Source organism: Leopardus geoffroyi, chromosome D1 (genome assembly GCF_018350155.1).
Source record: "Leopardus geoffroyi isolate Oge1 chromosome D1, O.geoffroyi_Oge1_pat1.0, whole genome shotgun sequence".
NCBI classification, from domain to species: Eukaryota; Metazoa; Chordata; class Mammalia; order Carnivora; family Felidae; genus Leopardus; species Leopardus geoffroyi.
This window is the reverse complement of record NC_059329.1, coordinates 57,598,301-57,625,174: the sequence shown is the minus strand read 5'-3', so window position 1 is coordinate 57,625,174 and position 26,874 is coordinate 57,598,301. Positions and strand designations below refer to the sequence as shown.

At 42.4% G+C, this 26,874-nt stretch overlaps 1 protein-coding gene across 7 annotated transcripts in view; it reads right to left on the bottom strand.

Moving 5' to 3' along the window:
• Nucleotides 1–3,533: 3,533 nt before the first annotated feature.
• Nucleotides 3,534–26,874, bottom strand: part of P4HA3 (prolyl 4-hydroxylase subunit alpha 3) — a 41,143-nt gene continuing 17,802 nt past the window's right edge. For 3 of the 7 annotated variants that reach the window (XM_045484047.1, XM_045484048.1, XM_045484052.1), the window contains 9 exons: nucleotides 23,111–23,162; nucleotides 20,614–20,777; nucleotides 20,196–20,372; nucleotides 15,241–15,305; nucleotides 13,766–13,925; nucleotides 10,099–10,161; nucleotides 6,499–6,567; nucleotides 5,011–5,107; nucleotides 3,534–4,178 (listed from right to left, as the gene is read on the bottom strand). In XM_045484047.1, the coding sequence (XP_045340003.1) occupies nucleotides 4,108–4,178; nucleotides 5,011–5,107; nucleotides 6,499–6,567; nucleotides 10,099–10,161; nucleotides 13,766–13,925; nucleotides 15,241–15,305; nucleotides 20,196–20,372; nucleotides 20,614–20,777; nucleotides 23,111–23,162 (918 nt within the window). In that variant the 3' untranslated portion in view covers nucleotides 3,534–4,107. Of the gene's footprint in view, nucleotides 4,179–5,010; nucleotides 5,108–6,498; nucleotides 7,898–10,098; nucleotides 10,162–13,765; nucleotides 13,926–15,240; nucleotides 15,306–20,195; nucleotides 20,373–20,613; nucleotides 20,778–23,110; nucleotides 23,163–26,874 lie in introns of those variants that run through there. The other 4 variants (XM_045484051.1, XM_045484054.1, XM_045484049.1 and 1 more) reach the window with 2 other exon arrangements.

Here is a 26,874-nt window from a genome sequence, read left to right as displayed (position 1 = left end):
AGTTTGAATCCTGCTTCTGTCGCTGTATAGATGTGTAACCTCAGGCAAATTACGTGTTCTCTGCCTCAGTTTCTCTCATCTGCAAAATGGGGATAATAGTACCTATCTCATTGTAAGAATTGAAGGAGACAAGTACACCCAAGTTCTTAGCACATGCCTGGCCTACTGTACATGGTCTGTATGGGGTCACTAGTGATATCATTTACTTAAAAGAATATTCCCTGGAGTGAGGCTTGTGTGTGATACGCAGTGCAATGCCAGGAGCTCAGTTGGACAAGGCTGTTAGAAAAAAGGCTGAATGGGGCATCTGGTGGCTCAGTCAGTTAAGTGTCAGACTTCAGCTCTGGTCATGATCTCATGGTTGATAAGGTCAAGCTCCATGTCGGGCTCTGTGCTGACAGATCAGAGCCTAGAGCCTTCTTCAGATTCTGTGTCTCCCTGTCTTGCTCTGCCCCTCCCCCACTCACGTTCTGTTTCTGTCTCAAAAATAAATAAAAGCATTAAAAAATGTTAAAAAAAAAAGAAAGGCTGAAGAATGGTGCAAGAAATCAAAATTATAAACAAGCAATGCCCCCAGCAGTAGTCAGTCCTATCTAGGTTTAGCTACCTACCCCCTAAGCACTGTTGGGCCCCCAAAACACACCACTTTCTAGCAGGACTAGTCAGTTGCTGAGGGCATAGAGACTGCTGCAAATATAAAAGAATAAGGCCTTTCCACTCTCCAGTTGTGGTATGATGAAAGAACACAGCTTTGATAACCACTGAGTGGAAAGCACTGGTGAAGGAGACAAAGGACCAGGCCTCAGACCAAGCCCTCTTCTATGACCCCAGGCAGGCCACTAACCATTCCAGACCTTGCTTTTCATAATGCCTGCTCTTTCCTCCCTGGGTAGGTGAGGTTCAAGAAAAGTGCTAAAAGTGTTTTGAAAAACTAACATACTGGCCAAAGGTAAGGTGGTACTATTCATAGCTTAGAGACAGGCATCCCCCCTGTTTGCACAGCCCTGCCCCTACTTCCACGCCTCTCCAGACCCTCAGCATTTTCAAGACTTCGTCAGCCTCTCCTTCCCATGAAGCCCCCAGGGGGAGCTTCTCAGTGCCGTGTTCCTGTTTCCACCTGTGGCTACACTGTCTTGTGATCATCTGAAGGTCTGGACAGGGTCAGCATTCTAATTTCCCTCTACATTCCTGGTGCCTGCAAGGGCCTGGCACTGAGGCAGCACCTTGGCTATGTGATTTGGATAAATAAATGAGGCTATCCCAACCACCCCAAGCCACAGTGATCCCTTCAGTTCTGGACTGTGGCATTCAATAATTCATGTCTTATTGCATGCAACCTTTTCACATTGTGCTTAACTTACATTTAACCCTGGATGCATTTGTGTTATCCCCCTACTGGCCATTAGCTCCCAGGGACTGTGTCCTGTACCTCTCAGCAACCCCATAGCATGCCTGGGCCTAGTGCCTGCCCCTGGGGAATGCTCAGTAAGCATTTGTTTCATCTGCCAGACAGTTCTTGGGCCTCAGTCACCTGATCAGGATGTGTGATAATTGTCACATATCAGAAATTGCAAAAGTAGTGGTTCAAAGCACAGGATTTGGAGCCAGACTGTGGCACTTGGGTAAGTTACTTAACCCCACCTTTGCCTCCCTATCTGTAAAACAGCCGTAACACTGTAGCGAGGGTTGGGATGAACATTTAAATCATTGATACATATAAGGCCTTAGAACAGTGCCCATCGTACAGTAAACTCATCCAAGTTCACCATTGCTGTTATTAGCTGAGACCAACCCTGCAATTCTGAGAAGGCCCAGCTCTGATCCCTGCAGCTGTAAAGAAAGGCGAGCCGTGTTGCTCACAGACAGTAGCTTTCTGTTTCAAGTCCGGTCCTCTGGAGCCTCAGTATGTGACTGAGGCTAGCAGACCATGCCACCCCCAAATATGCTACTCTGGCATCTTAATGATGTTGAGCTGTAGGCACTTGAAAAACAGTAAATGCAGGGAGTAGCTTTCTCTGAACTCCCCTTAACTGCCTAAAGACAGATCCTTCAAAAGGAAATCAATTGTCAAAAATCCCCACTGGGAGTTTCCGCTACTGGGAAGGATTGACTCTTACCGCAGGAGAGGAGACTAGAAGTAGACATGGCACCCAGACAGACTTTGTCACAAACTGTCATACCTCATCTATTCTAAGGGCCCATTCATCTTTCCTAAAAATCTCTTCTAAGAGGCCTACACCTCCCCCTCCCCTCCCCTTTCCCTTTTAGGATGATATTTAATCCTGAATTCTAAGCCACCTCGCGGAGTTACTCATTTTTCCTTCAGTGTTTCTCATGTATACATGAGGTATACATGTTCATAAACTTCTGTTTTTCTCTTGTTAATCTTTTATTACAGAGATCTCAGCTAAGAATACAGAAGGGTAGAGCTAAAATTCCTTCCCCTACATGACAAGATTTAGTAATTCAGTAAGAGGATTTCCAGAATCTTGGCACACTCGGCAGAAATACTAAAGATGTGACCAAGTGCTCATCGAGGCCCTGGGGGAAGCTGGCTATCAGCACATCAGAACTCTTTCCTTCGGGGCCACAGAGCTCTGGCAAGCCGAAATCCTGAAGTGCATGGTGCAGGGAGGGGGCAGAGACAACACAGCATCCAACCACCCAATCCCTTAACCGTGTGCCTACTTTGTGAGCCAGATACACACTCCCGCCCCTGTTAAAGAACCTGAGCCAAGTTGCCTGGAATGTTCTCTGCACAACTGCTCAGACATTACAATTACTTACAGCCTTAGCTGTAATACAGCCTTAGCTCATGCTAGCCCTTCTGCTGGGAAATGCTTCTCCTCATTAGACTCTACCTTAAAAATTCTACCAGTCTTCCAAAGCACAGCTCAAAAGATGCCTTTTTATTCACTTATCCAAAAATATTTGCTGAACGCCTACTTATTTGAACCAGACTTTCTGGGGATACCAGGAGGAAGAAGGAGTACAGAGTCCAGTGCAGGTAGCAAAGCAAATAAACAAATATTGAAATTCAGGGTGATGGGGGCTATTATAGAGGCATGTACAAAGTAGGGTGGAGTCCTAACGCACACAACCTGCAGGGAAGGAAACTGACCACAGTTAAATGACTAGAGTAATTGCAATTTGAGAAACATGAAGAAAATAAAATCCATTAACATGAAAGAAAATGACTGGAGGGTCAGGGAAGCCCTCTCTGAAGTGACACTGAGCCCAGAGTGGGACAACAAGAAGAACTTGGCCATGGGGGGATTTGAGGGAGCAGCCAATGCAAAGACCTGAAAGGTGGGGATGATACTGATGGCAATGAGCATAGTGGTTTTAGGAATGGAAAGAATTTCACATGTCTGGAATGTAATGAGAGGGGATTGGTGGGAGGTGAGCCAAGTTGAGATTATAGCATAATTTTATATATATATATATATATATATATATATACACACACACACACACACACATATATACATGTATATTTTTTTACTCAATGTTATCATGTAAGAATATTCTTCGTTGTGAAAAATGATTTATTAACACTTTTAATGGCTGTATTAAAAAATCATCATATAAAAAAAAGAAAACTTCATTCTGTTTTTTAAAAATATCATATGAGGTACACTCCTGTTACAGAAACAATCCCTGCTCAGCAGAAGTCAGTGGAGGGAAGGGCAAAAAGCCATGAAAGTCAGGCTAGCCCCTTCCTGCAGGTGTCCTCATTGCCACTTCTGGGCCCCTGTGGTCAGTGCTCAAAGTGACAGAACCGTCATTGACCAAACCCCAGGGACTGTTGGTAAGTCCTGTTTCCAACATAGAGAGCCTGAGCCCCAGAAACTTCTCCCTTTGGATTTCTTGTTACCTTCTTTGTATTGCCTGTCCATTCTATTCTGACTGCAATGACTGGAGGAGAAACCATGTAAATTCTGTTCCCTGATACAGATCACTTCCTTAGCTCCCATTTGCAAGGAACAAGCAATGCTTACAAGGCCCTCTTCCGGTAGCTCTCCTTTCTCCTCTCCTAGCTTAGCTTTTTGCTTCTGGCTTCTCTGGAAAGCCACAGGACTCCACCAGCTTCTCTCTGCCAACATTTTAGTCTTCAGGGCTTGAGCTGCATGGCCTGCGGAATTCCTGTCCATACTCATGTATCCACTTGTTAGCCACTGGGGGAGAATAGGGAAGAAGAAGAAGAAGAGAGCAGGCTCAACAGAGCAGACAGCAGCGATGCTCGCTCCCAGGGCTGTGTGAGGACCGCTTGCATTCTGCACCCTACGCAACTCGCTTGCCCTATCTTCGTCCCAGCCCTGCTACAGACCACAGGATGTTGCTTCTAGCAAAGATAAATAGCAAAGAGGACATTGTCCCCTAGAAAAAGTCTTTGACAGGGCCTGTCTACTGTAGACTGATTCTCAAACCTTGGGTACTAAGGTCACTTACTCTTTATTCATGTAGCTCCTAAAAGTCCACCTTCCCCCTGGTGCCAATCCAGAGTAATGAGAATAAAGGGGTGGCTTCTCCTGGCAATTCCCTATCTCAGCACGAAAGTCTCTCGTCTATTTCTTTTTCTGTCGTCAGAACTACGTGGTTTTGGACACATATATGACAGAAATACATCTGCTGCTTATTTATCTCTTCCTTGGTTGACCATCTCCTCATGGGGAGGCACTAAATGCTACACATAGTAGCTCGATGGTTCTCTCCTTGGATTAGAGGGCTGGAACTTAGCACCGTTTTCCTCAACTGTGCTCAGAAAGCAAGGCCTGTCTGGTCAGGTCAATAAACTTTCACTGACAGCTTCTCTATAAGAGGATCTGTCCTTTAAGGCTTCCCAATCTACTGGGGGCAACTAACCCAACAACCTGATCATCTCAATATAATGTGGCACTATAAGGAAGCTATTGGAATGACAAGGCTATGCTATTTTCCACCCACCCCCTATTTCACTTTACTCTGACCCCCTTGCCCCATTCTTATGCCCAGAAAGGCAGGCCTTACCCCACTTATCTCCCACCAGGACAGGACAACCAGCATGAAGTGTGTCTCCATCCCCTTCACCACTCCTATGCAGATTCCACCAAAACAGTGCTGCATTCTGAAAACAAAAGGGCCCACCCCAGAGAGGGTAAGCCCAGAATGTCAGTCCTTTGGAAGTACATGACTAAGGCAAATGCATGCATGTCATTAAATGAGAAAATTATCCACGCAGATTGGAAGCAAGTCATGCATAAAATGGCACAAAATGGCGTAAGTTGCTGTTCGCCCATTCATTCATGCATACATCATTTATTGAGGGCCTTCTCTGCTCCAGGCTCTCAGGATGCAGAGACAAATCATGTCCAGTTCTGCTCTCAGGAGCCCACAGTCTTAGTGGAGAGACAAGACATAAAAACAAACCAGAACAAGACGGTGTAGCAAGTGCTAGGAGAAAGGTGAATCCCGTGATATCATGGGATCACTGAGGAGAGGCACTCAGGAAAAACCACAAAATGGAACAAAATATTCCTTATACAATTAAGAACTTAATTCAGATGCTTACCCTTCCTTTGGCACTTACTAATAACACCCCCAGGAAGCAGGCATTATCATAACTCCCAACTTTAGCAGCAAGGAAGCTGAGGCTTAGCGGCTTTAAATAATGCAACTAAGAAGGAGCACAAGACTCAAACCCAGGTGTTTTGACTCCAAATGCTATATGTTCTTTTCGATCCCATACACAGATTTTTCCCCCTATACAATTCCTATACACTTAGTTTAACCTTGGCCATTAGAAGCAGTTTAAACCCAAAGTAATGAACAGCTTCCCAAATGCACTGACAACATCTGCATTCCCAAGCCCAGAAGAGACACCAATCCCGAGTATTCAGAGATTTCTGCATTTTATTATGCGGTACTTACCTTGTGCCTGGCACTGTGCTGTTTTATAGGCACGATATCATTTATATATATTCATTTCATTCCTGAATTAGGTAGGGGCTGTGAGGGAGCTTGACTGGTCTGAACCAGGGGATGAGGGAGGGGGGAGTAAAACCTCTTATCACATGGCCCTCCTCTGTGCCTCATGTGATTTCATAGCTCTTATTGCCATATTTTGTTCCTGCCTGCCTGTTAACTTCTCTGTGAGCTCCTGGACGACAAGGACTATGAGTTTTTGTCTGCACCCTCAGTGCCTTCGGCCCTCAGTGTTGAGAGGACCCAAAGGTCACTAAAACTGAGTTCTTACCTTGAGGAGTTTATTGTAATAGAGAAGGCAGACATGTTATCCATCTACTTGCAATGTAAGTAGTCATAAAATTAAAAAATAGAGGCACAAGTATCATGTGGCCATCCACACTGAGGAATTACCTTTAATTTCGAGAATCAGGGGAAAACATCTTTTTATCCTCCCTCCCAGGAATAAGCTTGCAGACACAGACAGCACCAAAGCTCGAGTGTTAGTTCTGCACTTTTATTACCACCGTGTGCTGGGACCAGATCCCCACTCACCTTGACCACAGGCACGCTGAAGTTGGCATAGATGAAGGCGGTGGCTCCTCCAGCTTCCACCGAGCTCAGCTACAGTGCCAGAGAAGAGCCAGCATTGAAATAGCCCCTGACTATCCAACTCTGCCCTACCTGACATCTGATGTCATTTCCACATAGATTCCTTCCTCTATTTCAGCTCTGGGAGAAATACTTATTGAGAGACAATGACCCAATTTAGGAATTAAGGAAGACTGCTCAATGGCATCAGTGTTTGCCTGCAGGGCCACAAATTGGAAAGCCTTTAGGAATTCCCCCTTTCTTTATCCTTCCAGCTAACATCCTTATTGAGGGCTACAGTAAGTAGATTTGAAGTTTGAGACCCTCAGGAAGAAATCTAGTTTATTATCACAACCCAAGACACACACGTGCCCCTGAAGTACAAGTTTCATAAACATTCTTAGATGAGATACCCCTTGTTATTTTCCATTTTATTTCATTCTATTCTAGTTCAGATTTCTCAAATGCCGACCACATCCACTAAATTAATTTCACAGCCCACGAATGGGTCATGACTGTGGCTTGCAGAGCACTGTTTAGATAACAGTTTTCAATGTTGGGCATTGTAGGAACCACTGACTGCAGCTGTGGCATGTTTCCCACACCACTCATCTCTCTCTCTAGGTAAACTCAGCTAAGGAGTTTCACCACTGGTATATTCTAGAATTGTGGATATGTTCTCTTAATATGAAGTTTTTTTCTGATTGTCAAATATATAAATAATTTTAAAATACAGGAAAATACTTAAAAATATTACTCATCATCTTATCATCGAGGAAAAAAAAGGCAGTGTTATAATTTACATACTAGTAACTGACATTTACTCAGCATTGACTATATGCTAGATATTATACTAAGTCCTCGTGGATATCCTACTTATTCCTCACAACGGTCCTATAAATTAGAATTGTTATTGTTATAATTCACTTTTTACAGATAGGAAACTGAGTCTCAGCTTAAGTACTTCACAAAAGGTCACCTGACTCCTCAGTGACTGAGCCTGATTTAACTGAGCCAATGCTAACTACAGAATCCCTGCTTACAATCTTTATGCTACACCCTTGAACATTCAGGTTATTTCCAAATATTTACTATTATAAACAACTCTTAATGAGTAAAATCATTTTTTCATCTTATGCTCTTCTCGTAGGAAAGAGTCTGGACCATTAGTATTACTGAGTCAAGAGTGTGTGCATGCATTGAATACTTTTGATACATGCTGCACTAGGAGCACAACATGACAGTGCCAGTCTTACCTCACCCTGTCTATCAGAACAGTCATGGATCCCACCACATTCACCTGTCAGGGGTTGGGAAGCTGGCACTTCTTAGAAGAAATTGAATTGACGTGGTGCTTCAGAACCTGGTAATGGCAGTGGTGATTTTTAGCATTTCTTAGCTCCCTGTGATTTTTAGCATTTCTTAGAGACCTTTGAGAAGGTCGATGAGAGCAACAATTTGCCCCTTGTGTAACCAACAAACTAGATGATTCTGTTCTAACTCCTGCTGTAGGCAACTATGGGTTTACACAGGGGGAACCTGGACTTTCCTGCATTCCTGTACCTGTGGTTTTGCAGTATGGTGGGAAGGAATGACTTATCCAACAAATTGAAAAGAGAACCTGACCTGTGTGCTATGAAGCGCCTGAACAGGATTGCAAAGTCGATGGGGTAGGACTAAAGCTTTCACTGTTTTGTACTGGGACTGATCTTATCCAATTTGAACAGAAAATTACAAACTTGATTTCAGCTCAGTCTTCTGTACATCTTATACGTTATTTTCTCCCTGCAATATAGCTCTTAGGTTCTCCACAAACCCTATGCTTGTTGTTAGAAATGTTTATGATGGTCTTTTCCCCAACCTGAAGGTGAAAGAATTGGGCATAACCTAGCACTTCCTAGGTCCCATGATGCCAGTGCCCCTTTAAGGGGTTCTATACTTGCTTGTGGGGTACAATGATAGAAACATGCCGGATAAAACTTTATAGAGTGATGTTCCCTTATGTTATTTCATCAGATCCTCAAGACAACCCAATGGGAGGCACAGGACAAGAAAACGAGCTCAAAGAATTGATGTAGTTTGTGCTGAGGCCACATATATCAAGCGGCAGAACCAGAATTAGGCCAACTCTAAGTGCATTCCATTCCACTGTGCAAACCCAAAGTGCATTCCAATCCACTGTCACAAATGCTTAAAACCCAAATGTATATGCACATGTTTGTGTGCACTCACCCCCCCCCCCCCATATATACACACACTTGCATTTTGCCATTTAAAATTGCAGGGCTCTTGCATCGATGCTACCCTCACCATAGTAACTGGACCTCTGTAACCAGGGAACCAGTGGTAGGAGATATTAGGGAAGTAAAGGACAGGGAGATACTGGCCCCTAGATGTCCTACTCTTTGGTTGATAACGATATTCATCACTGTCTGTGACCGCCCATGCCAACTTGAGTCATCAACCAGAGATGCAACCAGCTGCAGGCAATAAGACATGCCCCCTGCCTGGAGAGCTGACGTCCCTCTGCCTGATAAGAACACTCAGAATAACCACTAGAGGCCAGACACATTGGAAGTGATAGCCTTCCAGTTCTGCAGGAAGTAGAAAACTGAGTCATGTGAAGAAACACAAAGGGATCACCAGCATTACAGACCATAAAGTGTGGCCTCTAGTTGTCCTTTCTTGGCTGTACTGTGGAGACAATACAGCACTGACAAAAGAGGGAATGCTAGGGTGGGGTGTGTCTGCTATTCTAATGAGCCTGAAACAGGACTTCATCTTTGGGTGTTATGCAGAGCCCTTCTACTAACATGTTTATGCCTTCAGTGAACAGTAATACACCTCTTATAATTTAAGTGACAGATGACTGAAATTATGACTTGTCCATAGAGAATGAAGTAAACCCACACCATTTGAAGGGAAGGGGGTTGGTGAGATAATAGCAACTGGGTTCAATTCCTGTAGGATCAGGTCAGAAACTAGGAGAGGAGGCCAATTTATTTGTTAAGGGGGTTTAATGCTCATTTTACTGAACATTTTATGGGGAGATAGGAAAGAGAATTTTCACTGCATATAAGAGAGCATCTCAGTAGGCATCTCTATTCTTCCATAATCTTAGGTGTCTCATTTCTCTTTCCTCTTTCCTGTCACGGCTCTACAACCTCATCTCTGGGTCCATGCTTTCCAACACCAGTTAGTCTATGGGACTTCAAAGAGAGAGACCCTCACATTCTCTTCCTGTGTTGGTCAGGAATCTCTTGGCCTTCAATGTAACCCCACTTCCCTTCCTAATTACTGCCTATGAGAAGGTCACATTTAAGTGTATGCAGTATAAGCTCTTTGCAGGCAGGAACCCTGACTTATATTTCTTTAGCTCCTATAGAGCCTAATAAAAATGCTGTCTGAAAGTCACAAAAGTCTCAGAGATTTTTGTGCTGTATAGATAGACAGATAGATAGATAGATAAAATCAGTATCTGATACGGTTTTGAAAACCATAAAATAAAAGCAGTATAAATAGTCATTAAATAAGAAGCTCTGGTCCTTCCAAAGCAAGACTCACATAGATCATAAATGTTGCAACTCGGTTCCCAGACTTCATTCTGTACAGTGGACTGGTTGGTGACTGGGACAAAAATAAGACATATCATTATTTTATGCACATGGCACCACAGTAACAGGATTCTAACATAATAGAGGGAGGAAAATGGGGGTGTCACAGAAGGGCTATAGCCTTGAGCCACACCTAGTTGAGTACCCACCCTTGCTGGCAGGTACTCAATTACTGTTTTTCTTTTACTAATTTATCAGAGACTCATTTAAATGAATTGTATACAGTTGATCCTTGAACAATATGGGTTTGAACTGGGCAGGTCCACTTGTACATAGATTTTTTTCAATAAGTGCTGTAAACATGTTTTCTCTTCCTTATGATCTTCTTAATAACATTTTTCTTTTATCTAGCTTGCTTTATTGTAAGATTACAGTATATAAAACATATACAAAATATGTGTTAATCAATGGTTTATGTCATCACCAAGACTTCCAGTCAAGAGTAGGCTATGAGAAGTTAAGTGTTTGGGGAGTCAAAATTATACACAGATTCTTGACTGTGCAAGGGGTTGGCCTGAGTTGTTCAAGGGTCAACTGTACTAATCAAACAGAACTGCTTGTCAGTAGTGAAAGTACTATCTGAGGTTAACTGTACCTTCGGTTCCAGTGAAATAAAGAAATTTGTAGATACACTATTACAGATAATTACTCTGTAGGAACTAGGAACACCAAGTCGTAAGACTGGAGTTCCCAGTTATTTGCCAAAGAGACACACTCTTTTGACATAGAACAGTTTAACAGATCTAATTTACATATCATAAAATTCACCCATTGTAAGAGTACTTTTTTCAGTGAGTTTTGGTAAATTTTACCAGTTGTGCACCACTCGCACAATCCAATTTTAGAGCACTTTTCCAGCTTAAAAAGTTCCCTCATGTCAGTTTGTAGTCAGTCCCTATCCCACCCTCAACCCTGAGCAACCACTGATGTACTTTCTGTCACTATAGTTTGCCTTTTCTAGAAATTTCATAATAAACAGACTCATAAAATATGTAGTCTTTTTTTGTTTGGCTTCTTTCACTTAGCATAGTGTTTTTTTGTTTTGTTTTGTTTTGTTTTTTGGCATAGTGTTTTTAAGATTCATCTATATTGTTGGGTATATCAGTAGTAGTACATTCCTTTCTATTGCTGAGTAGTATTCCATTGTGTGGATATAGAAAAATGTGTTTATTCATTCACTTGTTGATGAGCATTTGGGTTGTTTATAATTCTTAGCTATTATCAATAAATCTGTTTTAAACATTCTTATACAAGTCTTTTTTAAAATTAACTAATTTATTTATTTTGAGAGAGAGAGAGAGAAAGAGAGAGTGTGTGAGTGGGGAGGGGCAGAGAGAGAGACAGAGAGAGAGAGAAATCCCATGCAGGCTCTATGCTATCAGCACAGAGCCCAGTGCAGGGCTCAATCTCATGAACTGTGAGATCTTGATCGGAACTGAAATGAAGATTCGGATGCTTAACCGACTGAGCTGCCCAGATGCCCCTCTTGTACAAGTCTTTTATGGACATATTTCCTTTTCTCTTGGGTAAAATACTTAGGAGAGGAATAGGTGGATCATATGTAGGCGTATGTATAACTTTTTCTTTTAATTTTTGTAAATGTTTTATTTATTTTTGAGAGAGAGAGACAAAGTGCAAGCTGGGCAAGGGCAGAGAGAGAGGAAGACACAGAATCTGAAGCAGGCTCCAGGCTCTGAGCTGTCAGCACAGAACCCAACACGGGGCTTGAATTCATGAACCATGAGATAATGACCTGAGCTGAAGTTGGATGTTTGAGCCACTCAGGCACCCCTATATGTATAACTTTTTAAGAAACTGTCAAACTATCTTTGAAAATGGCTGTACCATTTCACATATCCATCAGCAATGTATGAAAGTTTGAGCTCCTGCGTACTTCCATCAACATTTGATATTATCTGTCTTTGTTATTTAGCCACTGTAATAGGAGTATGGTGCTGTCTCATTGTGGTTTTAATTTTTATTTCTCTGATGACATTGAGCATATTTTTATGTGCTTATTACCCATTCATTTATTTGGTGAAGTACCCATTCAAATAACCTATTTCATTATTAACCTATACATAATATTAATTCAAATAAGCCCATTTTTAACATATTATTTTATTTATTTATTTATTTTATTTAAAGTTTATTTATTTATTTTGATAGGGTGGGCGGGGGCAGAGAGAGAGAAGGAGAGAGAGAATCCCAAGCAGACTCTGCATTGTCAGCACAGAGCCCAATGTGGGGCTCAAACTCACAGACTGTGAGACCATGACCTGAGCCGAAATCAAGAGTTGGAGACTTAAGCAACTGAGCCACCCAGGCACCCCTCAAATAAGCCCATTTTTTAAATTTGAGTTATGGGGTGCCTGGCTGGCTCAGTCAGTAAAACACACAACTCTTGATCTTGGGCTTATGAATTCAAGCTCATAAGCCCACATTAGGCATAGAGCTTACTTAGATAGATGATAGGTAAATACATAGAGAGATAAAAGAAAAAATTGAGTTGTCTTATTACTGAATTATAAGTTTTTTATATATTTTGGATACAACTTTTTTTACCAGGTATACAATTTATGAGTGTTTTCTCCTAGTTAGTGATTTGTCCTTTCATTTTCTAATGGTGTGTTTGAAAAGCAAATGATTGTAATTTTGATGAGGTCCAATTTATCACTCTTAATTTTTCTTTTATGGATCATGTTTTGCTATCCTAAGAAACTTTGCCTAGTCACAAAGATTTCTCTATGTTTTCTTCTAGACATTTTATAGTTTTGCATTTGACATTTAGGTCTATAATCCATTTTCAGTTAATTTTTGTATATGGTGTGAGGTAAGAGTCTAAAGTTTTTGTTGTTGTTGTTGTTGTTTTGCAAGTAGATACCCAATTGTCCCAGCACCATTTGTTGAAAAGAATATCTTTTCCTCGTTGAATTTCTGTGGCACCTTTGTCAAAATTCAATTGGCCATGTGTGGGTTTATTTCTGGACTTTGTTCTGTTCCACTGACCTATGTGTTTATCTTTATATCAATACCACACAGCCCTGATTATTGTAGCTCTATATTACGTTTTGAAATCAAGTAGTGTTGTGTCCTCCAACTTTGTTCTTCTTCAAAATTTTGGCTGTCCTGGATCCTTTGTATTTCCATATACATTTTAGGATCAGCTTATTAATTTCTATAATTTCTTCTAATTTTGATAAAGTTTGGGTTATTGATCTATAGATCAATTTTGGGGAGATCTTTTAATCCTTAAAAATTACTTGCTCAATACACATCAACAAAGATGGGCAGTTGAAATCATACGGAAAGGAAAGTGACTGTAAAAAGGACAATCTTCACTGGGAAGTCCCTGGATGAAACAAGACAGAAGACTACATGACAAGCCACATTTTTCTCCCCACTAGCAAATTTTAGAGAGGGGTGATTGTGGCCCGAAAGGAAATGAGTCAGCAGCAGTCTGCTTGAAACCAAGGCTTTCAGACCTTCCTGCAACAAGAGTCTTTGTTCTAAGATTTCACTTGGTGTTCCCTGAGAGCATGTTAAGGGCTCTGCCTCAGAGCAATTAATACCCTGGTTCCCTACCCCAGGAGATTGATCATTGGCCCCATAGTTACCGTAGCATGGTCAAAGTGAGGCTCATAGTGACCACCGATTCCATAGTTCACCACCTGGAGATACTCTGCATAGGGAGGCTGGACATCAAGGCCTGTGAGGGCACCAATGCGATGATCAAGGGTTACCAGCAGTGGGTCAACAGTGTCCTTCAGCCAGGCACTAAAACACATCACAGGTTGGAGCATCAATGATCTGATGCCAGAAATGACTATATGTCTGTGAATAAATGAGTTACATCAATTGCCAGAAAGAAGGATGCAAGGAAGGAAGGCAGGCTGAAGAAACAGCATAAGCACAGACATGGAGGTATAACAATACAGAATATGCACAAGTGTGAAAGCATTTGGTCTATGAAAGAAGTAATGAGAAACAAGGCTGGAAAAGTAAGTTCAAGACATGTAAAAAGCTGAGGACACCGTGGTCATAAAACTGGTCTTTGCGGGTAGTTGGATAATCAGTGAAGGTTGGTGGGCAGGAAAGTGATTTGGTGATTAGGAGTTCACTGGTGACCTTTGAAGGACCAGTTCCAGTGCAGCTGTGAGGACAGAACCAAAATTCAAACAGATGCAGAGTGATGGTAGAGAAACAAGAGGAAGTAATGAGGGTCTCAGTTTCTTTACCTGAAAAGTAAAAAGAATACCACCTACTCTGCTAAAAGCAATGAGTCTAAGTAGAAGGTCGAATTTTCTCTTTGACCCTACAGTGTCATAAAGGTTAGAAAAGCAATGAAGCTGAGGCCATATGGACCTTCCAAAGTTTATAAAACAACTCCTAATAAAAGGTCACAAAATGTACCAAAGAAGTTAAGCTAAATGATTCTGAATCAAAGCTTTCATTATTCACCTCACTTCCCAGACAACAAAAACTATTCACCCATCCTGGGTCTGTCCTCTCCATGGATGCTGTTGTCACTGTCTCCCATGGCTCCGATGGGGACACATCCTCTTACCAATCCTAAGTCCTGTCTTTACAGTGCAAATCAAGGATTGAGGGAAGAAGATAAAGCTGGATTCTCAGCTGCTTCTGCCTCTCTAGAAGCCATCAGGTCCAGAGATTCCGGCCATCCTTCTTGCCTGAATGTTGGCAAGCCATGCTCTGAATATGAGTCAGGAAGCAGGAATGGAATCTTATAAAGTCAGATTCCAAATGGGGACAGGACTGAATCCTCTGGAAAAGCAATCCTGATTAGGAGAACAACTACACACTTATTTTCTGGTTTGGGCATAGAAGTTTTGTCAAGTCTTTCCCTAAGGGCCTCCTAGTTAAGTCCTCAGACCATATAACCTGTCATAGGCCCTTGGGTGAGAGGAGTAGAAATTCCTCCCTCTCAACAAGAATGTACAGATACAATACATGAACTATGGATTCTCTAGCAGCATCTCTGGATGGCTATCGCTGACCTTCCATTGTGCCACAGGCCTTAGGACAGGCAGCAAGGATGACCAGAGTCCCTACAGGGAAGGACCTCTCTTACCTTTTGCTGATGCGGTACTCCACTGGCAACTGCTTCTCACCTGATGCCACCACAGATCTCTGTAACTGATGTGAAGGACGTAAGAGAAAGTACAAGTGGTTATGATGTGAAGGGAAGGACTGAATCATTTCCATAGACATGCCCCTCTCTTCAGTGTAAACCTAACAATCGCCAATTCCTCCTTAATTTAGAAATATTTTGCACATGCCAAAAAAAAAAAAGGTGGGAGGCGCCTGGGTGGCTCAGTCAGTTAAGCATGACTCTTGATTTCCGTTCAGGCCATGCTCCCAGGGCCATGGTATGAAGCCCCGTGTTAGGCTCCACACGGGGCATGGAGCCTGCTTAAAATTTTCTCTTTCTCTTTCTGCTCCTCCCCCATGCTTGCGCACTCTCTCTCAAAAAATTATTTTGCTCATGCTACAAATTTAGTGATAGCTATCAATCTCGAAAATAAGCAATAATAAATGACAAAAAAAAATCTGAGTTAAAAATAACCTTTAGCATCATATCTGGTAGCCAATAAGCACTCGATAAAAGTTTGTTAACTGAAATAAAGTGCTATTTGAATCCCTTTTGTATCTGAGATTGTGAGTTCTGTCAGAACAAGGCTGTTTCTCACTCTTCTTTGTCTCCTAGTGGCACAGGGCCTGGCCTAAGGTAAGCATTAAGTGTTTTTCAAATTAAATGAACACCTCTAACAAGGAAATTCTCCACCATCGGGCACAGCCCTCTCCTCTGAACAATTCCCACAAAGCCCTTCCCTACGAAGAATCAAAATCTATTTGACCGCAACTGCCTTGATTATGGGGGAAAAAAACCCCAAACAGGTTCAAAGTCATTAATTTAACTGTTTCCATTTTGTTCTGAATATGTAGATATAAATTTTAAATGCTTTAAGTTTATTTATCTACTTTGAGAGAGAAAGAGAGCACTTGAGCAGAGAGAGGGAGAGGGAATCCCATGCAGGCTCTGCACTGTCAGTGCCCCCACTGCAGGGTTCTGTCCCATGAACCGAGCTGTGAGATCATGACCTGAGCCAAAACCAAGAGTCAGATGCTTAACTGACTGAGTTACCCAGGTGCCCCGAGGGAGATGGAGAAAGGGAGAGAATCTTAAGCAGGCTCCATGCTCAATGCAGAGCCTGACACAGGGCTTGATCCCACAATCCTGGGATCATGACCTGAGTCAAAGTCAAGAGTCAGACACTCAACCAACTGAGCCACCCAGGCGCCCCAGAAAGAGAAATATTTACATAAGGATGTGTCTATTTCTGCATCTGTCATCAGAATGTCAGCTCCATGATGGCAAATCTTTTGTTATTACTGTGTCCCTAGGGTCCAGAGAAAGCCTGGCAGGGAGTAGGTGCTCACTATTGGTGAAATGAATGAATGAATGAATGAATGAATGAACTAGAGTCCTGTGCTTAATGACCCAGGCCTGGCACTTCACATGCATTCAGAGCAGAACACAGGGCAATGAACTGCACAAGACAGACACCTTTCCCTTCTTGGAGGCTTCTATAGTATTATTGTTCCTGCTAACCCAGGTAGACAACTTTGAAAAAGTCTCATCCTTTCCTTGGACCCATTACCCTCGCTATAAAATGCAGCATGTGAACAACACATTCTTGGGAGGTCCTCTCAGCCTATCCTTCTATGGTACCAGGATGCAGGAAATCAGTAGGTGACTGATAACGCTTCTGTCTAGTCCTTCACCCAGCATCCTCCCTTGAGCCCTTTGTAGAGGAGAGAGGAGACATTCTTAGAGGAGTTGCTCCCTTACGTTTTTCTAGGGCAACATCAGTGGTTTAAAGAAAAATCCTAGGGATACTCCACTCCACCTCCCTCCCCATTAAAGAACCATCTTGCTCTTAATTCCTTTAACATTTATTGTACACCAGCACAGTCATTCACTTTTGGGTGCAGATATTTATTGGTTATTCTCTGTGCTGAGCACAATGCTAGGCATTGAAAATACAACATATGGAGCAGACATAAGTCATGCAGTGGGGCCATAATGGACAAGTTCAGGGCACTAAACAAACATTAAGAAGGAGCATGTAGTCCCTTCTGATGGGGGATAGGAAGGCTTCCCAGGATGTGCAGAAGACAACCAGAATCATACAGGTCAAAAGAGGCCAAGGGAAGAGTGATTTAGGCAGAGAGAAGAGTGTGTGCAGAGGCTAGTGGGATCATGGCCTATTCATGGAGGTGCAAGTTGTTTAGTGTGGCTGGGGTGTCAAGTGCAAGGGGCACATGCTGTGGAGGGGGTCAGCAGCAGGCAGGCCAAGGAGCATTAAGTGACATTAAAGTGACCCATAAAAGAGTTTAAGCAAGGGCAGCCTTTTAAAGATTACTCTGGCTGCAATGGGCATAATATGGGGCTAGGCATTTCAAGAAAGATGACATACAATCCCTCCTACTTTACAGTCTAGGTGAGGACACAGGATGCTAACCCTTGAAACAGCTAGTGATACTAGACAACACAAAAATGGCAGAATAAATGAAAAAAATACAAGACAACTAGTGACAAAAGCTTTGAGTTCAAAAAAGAGAAGTTCTTGTATGTAGCCCCAAGAAATGCTCTGAAGAAAAAAATAAGTTCCTACTGAAAGAACCCATGAAAGTACACCAGAGTGACAGGGCTAATGGGTCCAGGGGGGCATGTGCTTCACCTGAGTCTTCAGGGATGGGTAGGATGTGGATAGAGGGAGAAGTGACAAGAGAGCATTCTCTGGGATAGGAAGCAGATTAATTAAATTCGACACAAGCCACCAAAGCCTTTGAGCTCAAATCCCGTGTAGAAGCCCCACCCTATAAGCCAAGGCTTATTCCTGGCAAAGCCAAAGACCAGACAGGGATCAGCATCTCCAGATCAGCTTCTGGGAAAAGGGAGAGTGGCAAAGTGTGTGCAGGCCAGATAGATGACCTGGCCACAAAGGACTGCAGGGTGGGCTGCCTGTCCTAAGGAAAAAGCAGCTACTGGCCAGATACTACCACTGGTTCCCTAAACTGCCAAAGCTACTAAAGATACTTTGTTCCAACTGACCAGTAGAGCTTAATCTCTCAAACCTTCTGCACGAAGATTCCAGACTTCACTGGAAGGGCTGCTGGATGAAATGATTACTGCTACTCTTATCCCTCCAATCCATGTCTGCTGTCAGAATTTTCCTTAAAATCAACAGGCCTCATCATGCCCATCTCCTGTTTCAACGGTCCAACAGCTCTCCCCCTGCCTATGGGATAGCATCCAAGCTCCTCAGCATGGTATTTTCAGCACTTCCTCATGGCGTCTCACCATGTAGCTTTCTCTCCAATCAGCTCCGACCCCATCCCTTGCACACTTCCGCCACCAAGCTTCACCCCATTCTCTGAACACACTGCTTACCGGGTCCTTACGTACTGTTTTGTCTTCCTGCCATACCCTTTGCCATCTTGTTACTCGGATAAATTTCACATTCACAGAGAAGCCGTCTCCATTTCTCCCTCCCCTCCCATCCGCTTTTCCCTCAGAGGAAAGTTCACTTTGCGATGCCGCCATAGCACAGCTCCTTGCATACACCTCTATGACAGCACCTATCACAGGATAGTGTAAATATCTGTTTTCCCCCATTAAGCTGTGAGCTCCCAAAGGGAAAGAGCCAATACTTAATCTCTGCGCATGTCCAGCACCCAGGACAATGTGTGGCACACAGCAGGCTCTGTATTGTTGGTGAACAGCCAAATAACTGCCTGGATGAACAGCATGCCATCAAGGGCACGATGACATAAGTTATTCAGAGACAGCCTTAATGTGCCATTTATAAAGAGGCAACGTGCTTATAAAAATGAGATAGACTGCGGTATTTCTCTCAATATTTGCCACACTTCCTGGGGGATGATTAAAGCCATTGTGGCCTCATGCTTTGCCTTGACCAGTGAAACAGGGACAGAATTAATGTCTGGCCCTTCGAAGCAGAAGCTGGAGGAGCCAGCTAGGAGTTTGCCATCTTGTCTTTTTTGTCTCCTCTGAGACTGGAAGTGTCCCAAGCATAGGCTGCTCTGTCAGGCTGGGTCTCAAAGTGAAGACAGTTCTGTGCCATGCCTGCAGTCAGCCCAAGGCAGACGCGTAATGTAAGAAACAAACCTTTAGTCTTGTTGTGTCTGAGATCTGGGGGCTGTTTGTTACTGAACATAATTTAGCCTGAGTTAGCTGAGATAGGAAGGCAGAATAACAGAGCAGCCATCGACGTACCCCTAAATTCCAAGTCTGGCTCTAGCTACATATGTGACCTTCATCAAGTGTCTTCCCCTCTCTGGGCCTCAGTTTCCTCTTTAATAAAATAATCTAGTTAAACTAGATAATCTTTCCACTCTGTAATTCTGTAAATCTGTGCTATGATATCATTCCTTGCCCATCATTTCACCCTTTTCTTTAAAGTTTTTTATACATTTAAGTATTCTCTACACCCAACTTGGGGCTTGAACTCATGACCCCGAGATCAAGAGTTGCATGCTCTTCCAACTGAACCAGCCAGGCGTCCCCTCGCCCTTTTTAAAAAAGAAATTTCTACCCATTATGTGGAATGATTGACACTGGGGAGGAAGGATACTTACTTTTGAATTTTTTAGGTAAAATTTACATATAATGATATGCACAGATCTCAAGCGTACCATTTGCTGGATTTTAACAAACGCACACAGTTGCATACTCCACATCCCTAACAAGATATCAAGAGCACATTTCAACACCCCAGAAAATGCCCTTGTCCCCTTTCCCAGCCAATCCCCTCCCTCCAGAAGCAACAACTACTGTGATTTTTTTTCACCATTGATTCGTTTTATGGAATAGTTGGCATTTTGAATTCCTGGCCTGATAAAGTGTGCAGTTGTTCAGGCTGCCTGTTCTCACATTCCTGAACTCCAGGCATGTGATGACACAAAGAGAAGTCCTTGGCAGGCTTTGGGGACACTCACCCACGGTTCTGCAAGTCCTCTAATTTTCTGAGCCTCCAAGTCATTGACAAAGTCATGGTAGAGAACAACATAGGGCTCCAGGTGGATGACTTCCTTCCGGATGGGCTGGAGCAGCAAGTAGGGGCTGGAATTTGTCTCATAGGAGCAGTAGAGGCTAGGGATCTGGTAGTGAGTAGGCTAGAAGGAAAGCCTAGAATCAGCATAAGAGATGAAGGGTCTAGGACCAGAAGCCAATATAGGGGAACTACGGCATAAAAAACCTGGCATGCAGGAGATTCAGAATGTGGTCACTCTGAGGCTGTCCAAATGAGCTTTAATTTTTAATGCATCAGCCTTTTCCCCTCACATCGTTCCAATTCTACCTTCTCTCTCTCGAGCTAAGCCTGTTCCCCCTTTTTCTTTCCCTGAGGAATCCCACCTGGGATCCCAGGGTCTGACATAACCCCTCATAGGTGTCTCTGGTCTGCAGGTGGGGCACATTGGGCCTCTGGATGACAGCCTCAGCTACCACCCGGGTGGGGCTCTCTGCCAAGAGCTTTTCATATTTCAACACGTTCCTGGACATCCTCTTATTATCTGGGCCTGGAAGAAATCAGAGCAGGGAATAATACAGATTACCAAACAGCGGTCTCAGGGAGTGCTTCCAAGGTTTCCTACAGCTTCCCTGTTGCACATGACCAACCACTGGACACCCTGAATAACTCCTGTGTCCAGGCACAGGAAGATGTAAGGCCCTCACCTCCAGAAGAGTACCTGGTATTAAAGAAGATTGAGTTAGGCCTGGTAGATCTGCGGGTGCAAAGGACTTCGGGAAGGGAAGTGGTACTTAACACTGTTAGACCAAGGGATCCTAAGGATGGCCGCTCTCAGATAGCGTGATGGTAAGTTTTCTGTATAGGGAAGAAGCTTCACTCATTCACTGATTCATTCACCCACTCAAAAAATCTTCAGTGTACATCTACCGTGTACTGGATACTGTGCTAGAGGCTAACTTCTCAGAGTTTAGAGCCCAGTGGAGAAAAGATATGTTAAATAACTACTTACAATGAAACCCATATATGCCATGAAAGAGAAGTCCAGAGAGCCAAAGCCTATAGCAGAGAGGCCCAACCTATTCTTCCCCGGAGCAGTGAAAGCTAATTCATTGCCAAATCTACTCCATCCTTCAAAATTCCTAACTGGCCTAGACACAGAACAGTGCAGTATAAGACAAAGGGGTTCTAGACTTTGGCTCTAGCCTGGGCTCCCACAGGGGTCTTATGTCTTATTTGTGCCCACCTGTTGGTGCCCACTTTGGCTGTAAGATGTCCCATGGGTTGGCAGCCACCCATGACCTACTAGCCTCTGTGCATGATTTTCAATGCCTCTCAGAAGGACGTGCTGAATTGTTCTAATGCTCCCAAAGCATCTTTCTCCGAGGAGCTCAATGTGCTTCTAACTATCACCACCACCACTCTGGCACAGAGGGGACAGAAGTTACGGTCCCTTTTCTTTTTTTTTTTTTTTAACAAAAAGGGAAATGAAGTTTGGAAGAAGGGAAATGATGAGCCCAAAACCCCAGTGAAAATACTACAAAGCCAGAAATGGAGCCAGTAATCTCAATTTGTTGTGTCCTGCTTATCCACCTATAACTGCACATGGTTTTGGTTCTCTGGGACAGACAAGGATTCTTTTTTTTTTTTTTTATGTTTATTCATTTTTGAGAGAGAGAGAGAGAGAGAGCGCGCGCGCGCAGGGTAGGGATAGAGAGAGAAGGAGACAGAATCTGAAGCAGGCTTCAGGCTCGGAGATGTCAACACAGAGCCCGACGGGGGGCTCGAACTCACCAACTGCAAGATCATGACCTGAGCTGAAGTCGGAGGCTCAACCCACTGAGTCACCCAGGTGCCCCCAGACAGGAACTTTAATAGATCAATCGCAGGGGCTCCTGGGTGGCTCAGCCGGTTAAGCCTCCGACTTCAGCTCAGGTCTATGAGTTTGAGCCCCGAGTCGGGCTCTGTGCTGACAGCTCAGAGCCTGGAGCCTGCTTCAGATTCTGTGTTTCCCTCTCTCTCTACCCATCCCCTGCTTGCACTCTGTATCTATCTCAAAAAATAAACATTAAAAAAAAAAATAGATCAAGCACAAAGAAATAAAGAAGAGTTGGGTTATCACTTTGGCTGTTGTAATTACTCACATGTTTCCAGACCATGTGGCTACTTCCTTATCCCACTGTTTGCCCAATTATCGGAATGGAATCATGTTACTAATGGATTCATTAAAAATCGATAAATACATACAATTGCAGAATCCTATGTGAGATAGTTTATAAATATTAAAATATAATAGTGATTATTTAGTTACTTTAGTATCTCAATATCTTATTGGGATAGATACTTCCCCCAACTTCCCCCAAAATTTTAAGCAAAAATATCCAAGTAGAGAGCTAAGCTGTTTAAGTCTGATGACTTGCTACGTGAGCAGGGTTGAAGCTGAGCCCTGCACTAGCTGGTCAGGATGCTTGATAGCCAAATGAACTCTGGTTTTAAGGAAAGAACTGATATCGCTGTGGAAACAGCCAAAATGAGTTATCCCGCGGGGAGTCACTCACTCTCCTGCACACAGCGCTCTCATTGATTTCATTCGCTCCCAGTCCTGGACTTGTTCCCCACTGAAGTAACACTAAGGTATAGCCGGTGGAGGAAAGGGACAGGTTGATACCTTCTTAGCATTTTCCTACAAACCAAAAAACTTTTCCCTGATGCACTGATCAATAGATAGGTGAGATTCAATCCAAAATCAGAAATGTGGCTTGGATCATAAAATTAGAAAAATAAAGACACACAGCTGTCTTTTCCTTGCAGGGATTAAAGGCCAGAAGCAGAAGGGATTTCCCAGTAAATCAGAGCTGTGGCTTATCTTCTATCATTACGTACTATAGAGAAGAAACTCTCGGGAGAGGCTGAGGGCACACGAAACATTGCCGGCCTATAAAACAAAAAGAAAGAAAGAAAAGGAAGAGTTAACTACACTGGGGATATTTCCTTTGACCAAATCATTAAATGGATTTTTAGAAAAAAACTATAAAATACTCTTACCACAAGTAGACAATAAGACTCATTGAAATGAGCAGCAGACTAGAAATGTAGAAGTTCTTGGTCCTAATTCAGGATTTGCAGCCCTAATGCAACTCAGGTCTCCTCAGTTTCCTCATTTACAAATGACTCATTACCACCCTTACCAGGGAAGGTAGAAAAATAAATGAAAATAAACTTTCTTAAAGTGCCCTCAAATCTTAGAGCATGAAAAACCACACAACTGTGGGCTGTTGTTATTTTGGTATATTTCACTACTAAACTTAAATAAGGAACTCTAAAAACCCTAGTAAAAGTATTTGTTCTCTAGGCTCAGTCCTTCCTAGACTCTACGAAGGTAGTGAGAAGGAGGCAACAGAAGAACTGAACCTGAAACATTCCCACTGAATAGTAATGACCTCTTCTGGCCACCATTGGACCTGGGGCTGCATGTGGTCAGAAGTTCACAAGGGCTTTCCAGACAAACCTGGGGAACAGAACCCAGTGTAGGTGGGCTGTGAAACTTCCCTAGGCCCCAAGGAATGATGATGAACTGAGAGATTTGTATTCCTTCTGATCATTTCAATTTTGCATGTTAAAAAAATTCATGTTTAATGATAAAAGCAATATGAAGCAATATGAAAGCAATATGAAACATGAGAGAGAGGGGAAAAAATGCTCTGCTGAAACCCAGGCACGTAGATGACACATAGTGTTTACATAGTTACAGTCATATTTGTTACACATTTTCATATCCTGATTGTTTCACTCTACATTGCCATCACGGGTACTATTTATATCACTTCATAGTCTTCAGAGACTGCATATGGTAAAAAACACACAACATAAATTTATCATCTTAACCATTTCTAAGTGTACATTTCAGTAATGTTAAATAAATTCACATTGTTGTGCAACCAATCTCCAAAATTTTTTCATTTTGCAAATCTGAAACTCTGTACCCAACTCTCAATTGCCTCCTTCCTTCAACCCCTGGCAATCACCATTCTACTTTCTGTCTCTATAAATTTGACTATTCTAGATACCACGTATAAGTGCAATCATAAAGTATTTGTGTTTTTGTGATTGGCTTATTTCTTTTAGCATAATGTCCTCAAGATTCATCTATGTTGTTGCACGTAGCAGAATTTCCTTCTTTTTTAAGGCTGAATAATATTCCATTGTATGGATATACCACATTCTGTTTCTCCATTCATCCCTCAGTGGACACTTGCGTTGCTTCCACTTCTTGGCTGCTGTGAATAATACTGCTATGAACGTGGTTGTACAAGAGAAACAGCATTTTTAATAGCTGCATTTTATTCCATCTAGAAGCTACATCACAGAGGACTCGGACGTATAGATTGTTTGTACTTATTTAATACCATTAGTTATTCTGTTCCATACTTAACACAGGGATAGTTAAGTAATTGACTGATACCTTATAATGTCAGATTATTAACTCAGGATTATAGCTTTTCAAACTCTTTTGAGATGAAGAGAACTAAAACACAATTTTACATATTTTTAAAACTCAAAGGCTCTTTCATGAGAAAATTATGTTTTATCAAGAACAAAGTTACTTTTGGTGTCCCAGTTAAATTTCTTTGGAAATGTGTTCACTAAGTAATGTTAAATGAAAGAGGAAAACATATACTTGTAGTGTATAATATAAGAATAGTTTACACTTGTTGAGTGATGTGTATCATGAGCTGTGTTAAGGGATATACAAGTATTAGCTCATTTAATCCTCATGGCAACTCTTTGAGGTAAGCATTGGAGGGGAGCAGAATAGGCCACCCCAGAATATGCCTCTTTGGCATAAGGATTATTTTGAGCTAAGTATTTTGAGAAATGGCAGACACAGGAGAAGTTCTGAAGACCAGATAAGTTACCCGTTTTTTGAGAGAAATTTACATTTATAAAGGAAACCTCCGTTTGTAAGAGTGTCTCCCTCTGTGTACTTGGAAAAGAAGTTTAACTTAGAATCACATGAGAATCTTATCAAGAAGAGTCACTTAAATCTGCATAACAACCTTACCCTTGTTTGCTTTTCCTGGTAACCTCCCCAAATTGGTCTCCTCCTACACCTTTCTTCCTATTGTCTTTAGCTGGAGATGGTATTTAAGGTGCCAGCTTCAAACACCTCAAAGAGTTCCTCATTCCCCAACCCCATCTCCCATGTATACAGAAGGTATACGTGAAATAAACTGCTGTTATTTTCCCTCTGATTAATCTGTCTTTTATGACAGGGAGGTCCCAGCCATGAACTCAGAAGGTTAGAGAAGAATTATCCCATCCCCCACAGCCCACTTCCTAACAGCATCATTTATTATTCCCCTCTTAGAGAAAATAAAATTTAGGTCCAGGGAGTTAAGTAAGTTAAGTAAGTTGCCCAAATTTTCACAGAATTTGAACCCAGGTCAGTATGACTTCAGAACCTGTGGTTTAATCATCATTAACAATTACTGAAATAATTTTTTACTAAACTATATCATGAACAACTATTATATAATATATAGTATTATATAGTGCCCCATGGAGGGGCATCTATCCCAGATTTACAAGAGTTAACAAGGCGACCATAAATTGTCTATGAAACAATGCCCTATGTGTTCTACTATTGAGGTGTGAGAGAATATGCTGTAAGAACACAAAGAAGGAAAGTCTGAGGAGTCTGAGGAGAATCAAGAAAGACTTCACAAAATAGGTGACATCTGATCTATGCCTTGTGAGATGAATAAAATTTACCAGACAAAGCGCGATTGTGGAAAGGGAGAGTCTACCAGTGAGCAGAGGACAAATCCAAGTCAGCACAGGGGAAAAAAGCCAAAACTAATACTCAGGCGCTACATTTAAAGCTCTGTCTCTCAGGGTAAGCTGCTTTAGTTTGTCTTCTAGTCTCTATGTCAATCCTCCATTTTCATCCTCTATTAAAATTCAATCTTTTCTTGCCCTTTGTTGCACCATAGTGATTCTATTTCAGCTTTAATATGTAGCAAATTGAGTAGGAGAGTTAGGAAGAGCATCCTGGAAAGTTTTACAACAAAGATCCACTTACCAGGTACTTCCATGAGAGGAACAGGCCCATTTGCTACACGGAGAATAAATCTGTGTTTTGGCAGCAACATGTGGGTTTGTTTGGACCACCCACGTCCTCCTCCTTTTTCTTAGGACAAGGGGGAAAAAGAAAGGAATGTAGGGAGCTGAAATGGTTTATTAGCTTTGGAAATTCTCAGGAATTGGCTCTGTAAATGATATTTCCAGTCTATTCTTGAAGACTATACAATTCTGATGGGAAATGGGATTAACTATATAAAAGGATGGCAGATCCCATATTTAGGGAAATAAGCTTCCGCGGGAGGATCTAAAACAGCTCACAGATCAAGTGCCAAGGAAAAGCAACCCCTGGAGGAGGCACTGAGCTGGCACCGTGGACCAACGACCCCAGCTCTGTAGCCAGGCACTAGTCATAGTTACAGCGGGACGCCACTGCAGATGGCAAAGGATAATCTTGGGGAGGAAGATCTTCCTCTGCCCTATGGTCCTTCTAGCTGGACAGAGAATCAAATCGACATGAGACTGGTTAACAGGAGAAAATCAAATTTAATAGGCATACATATGGA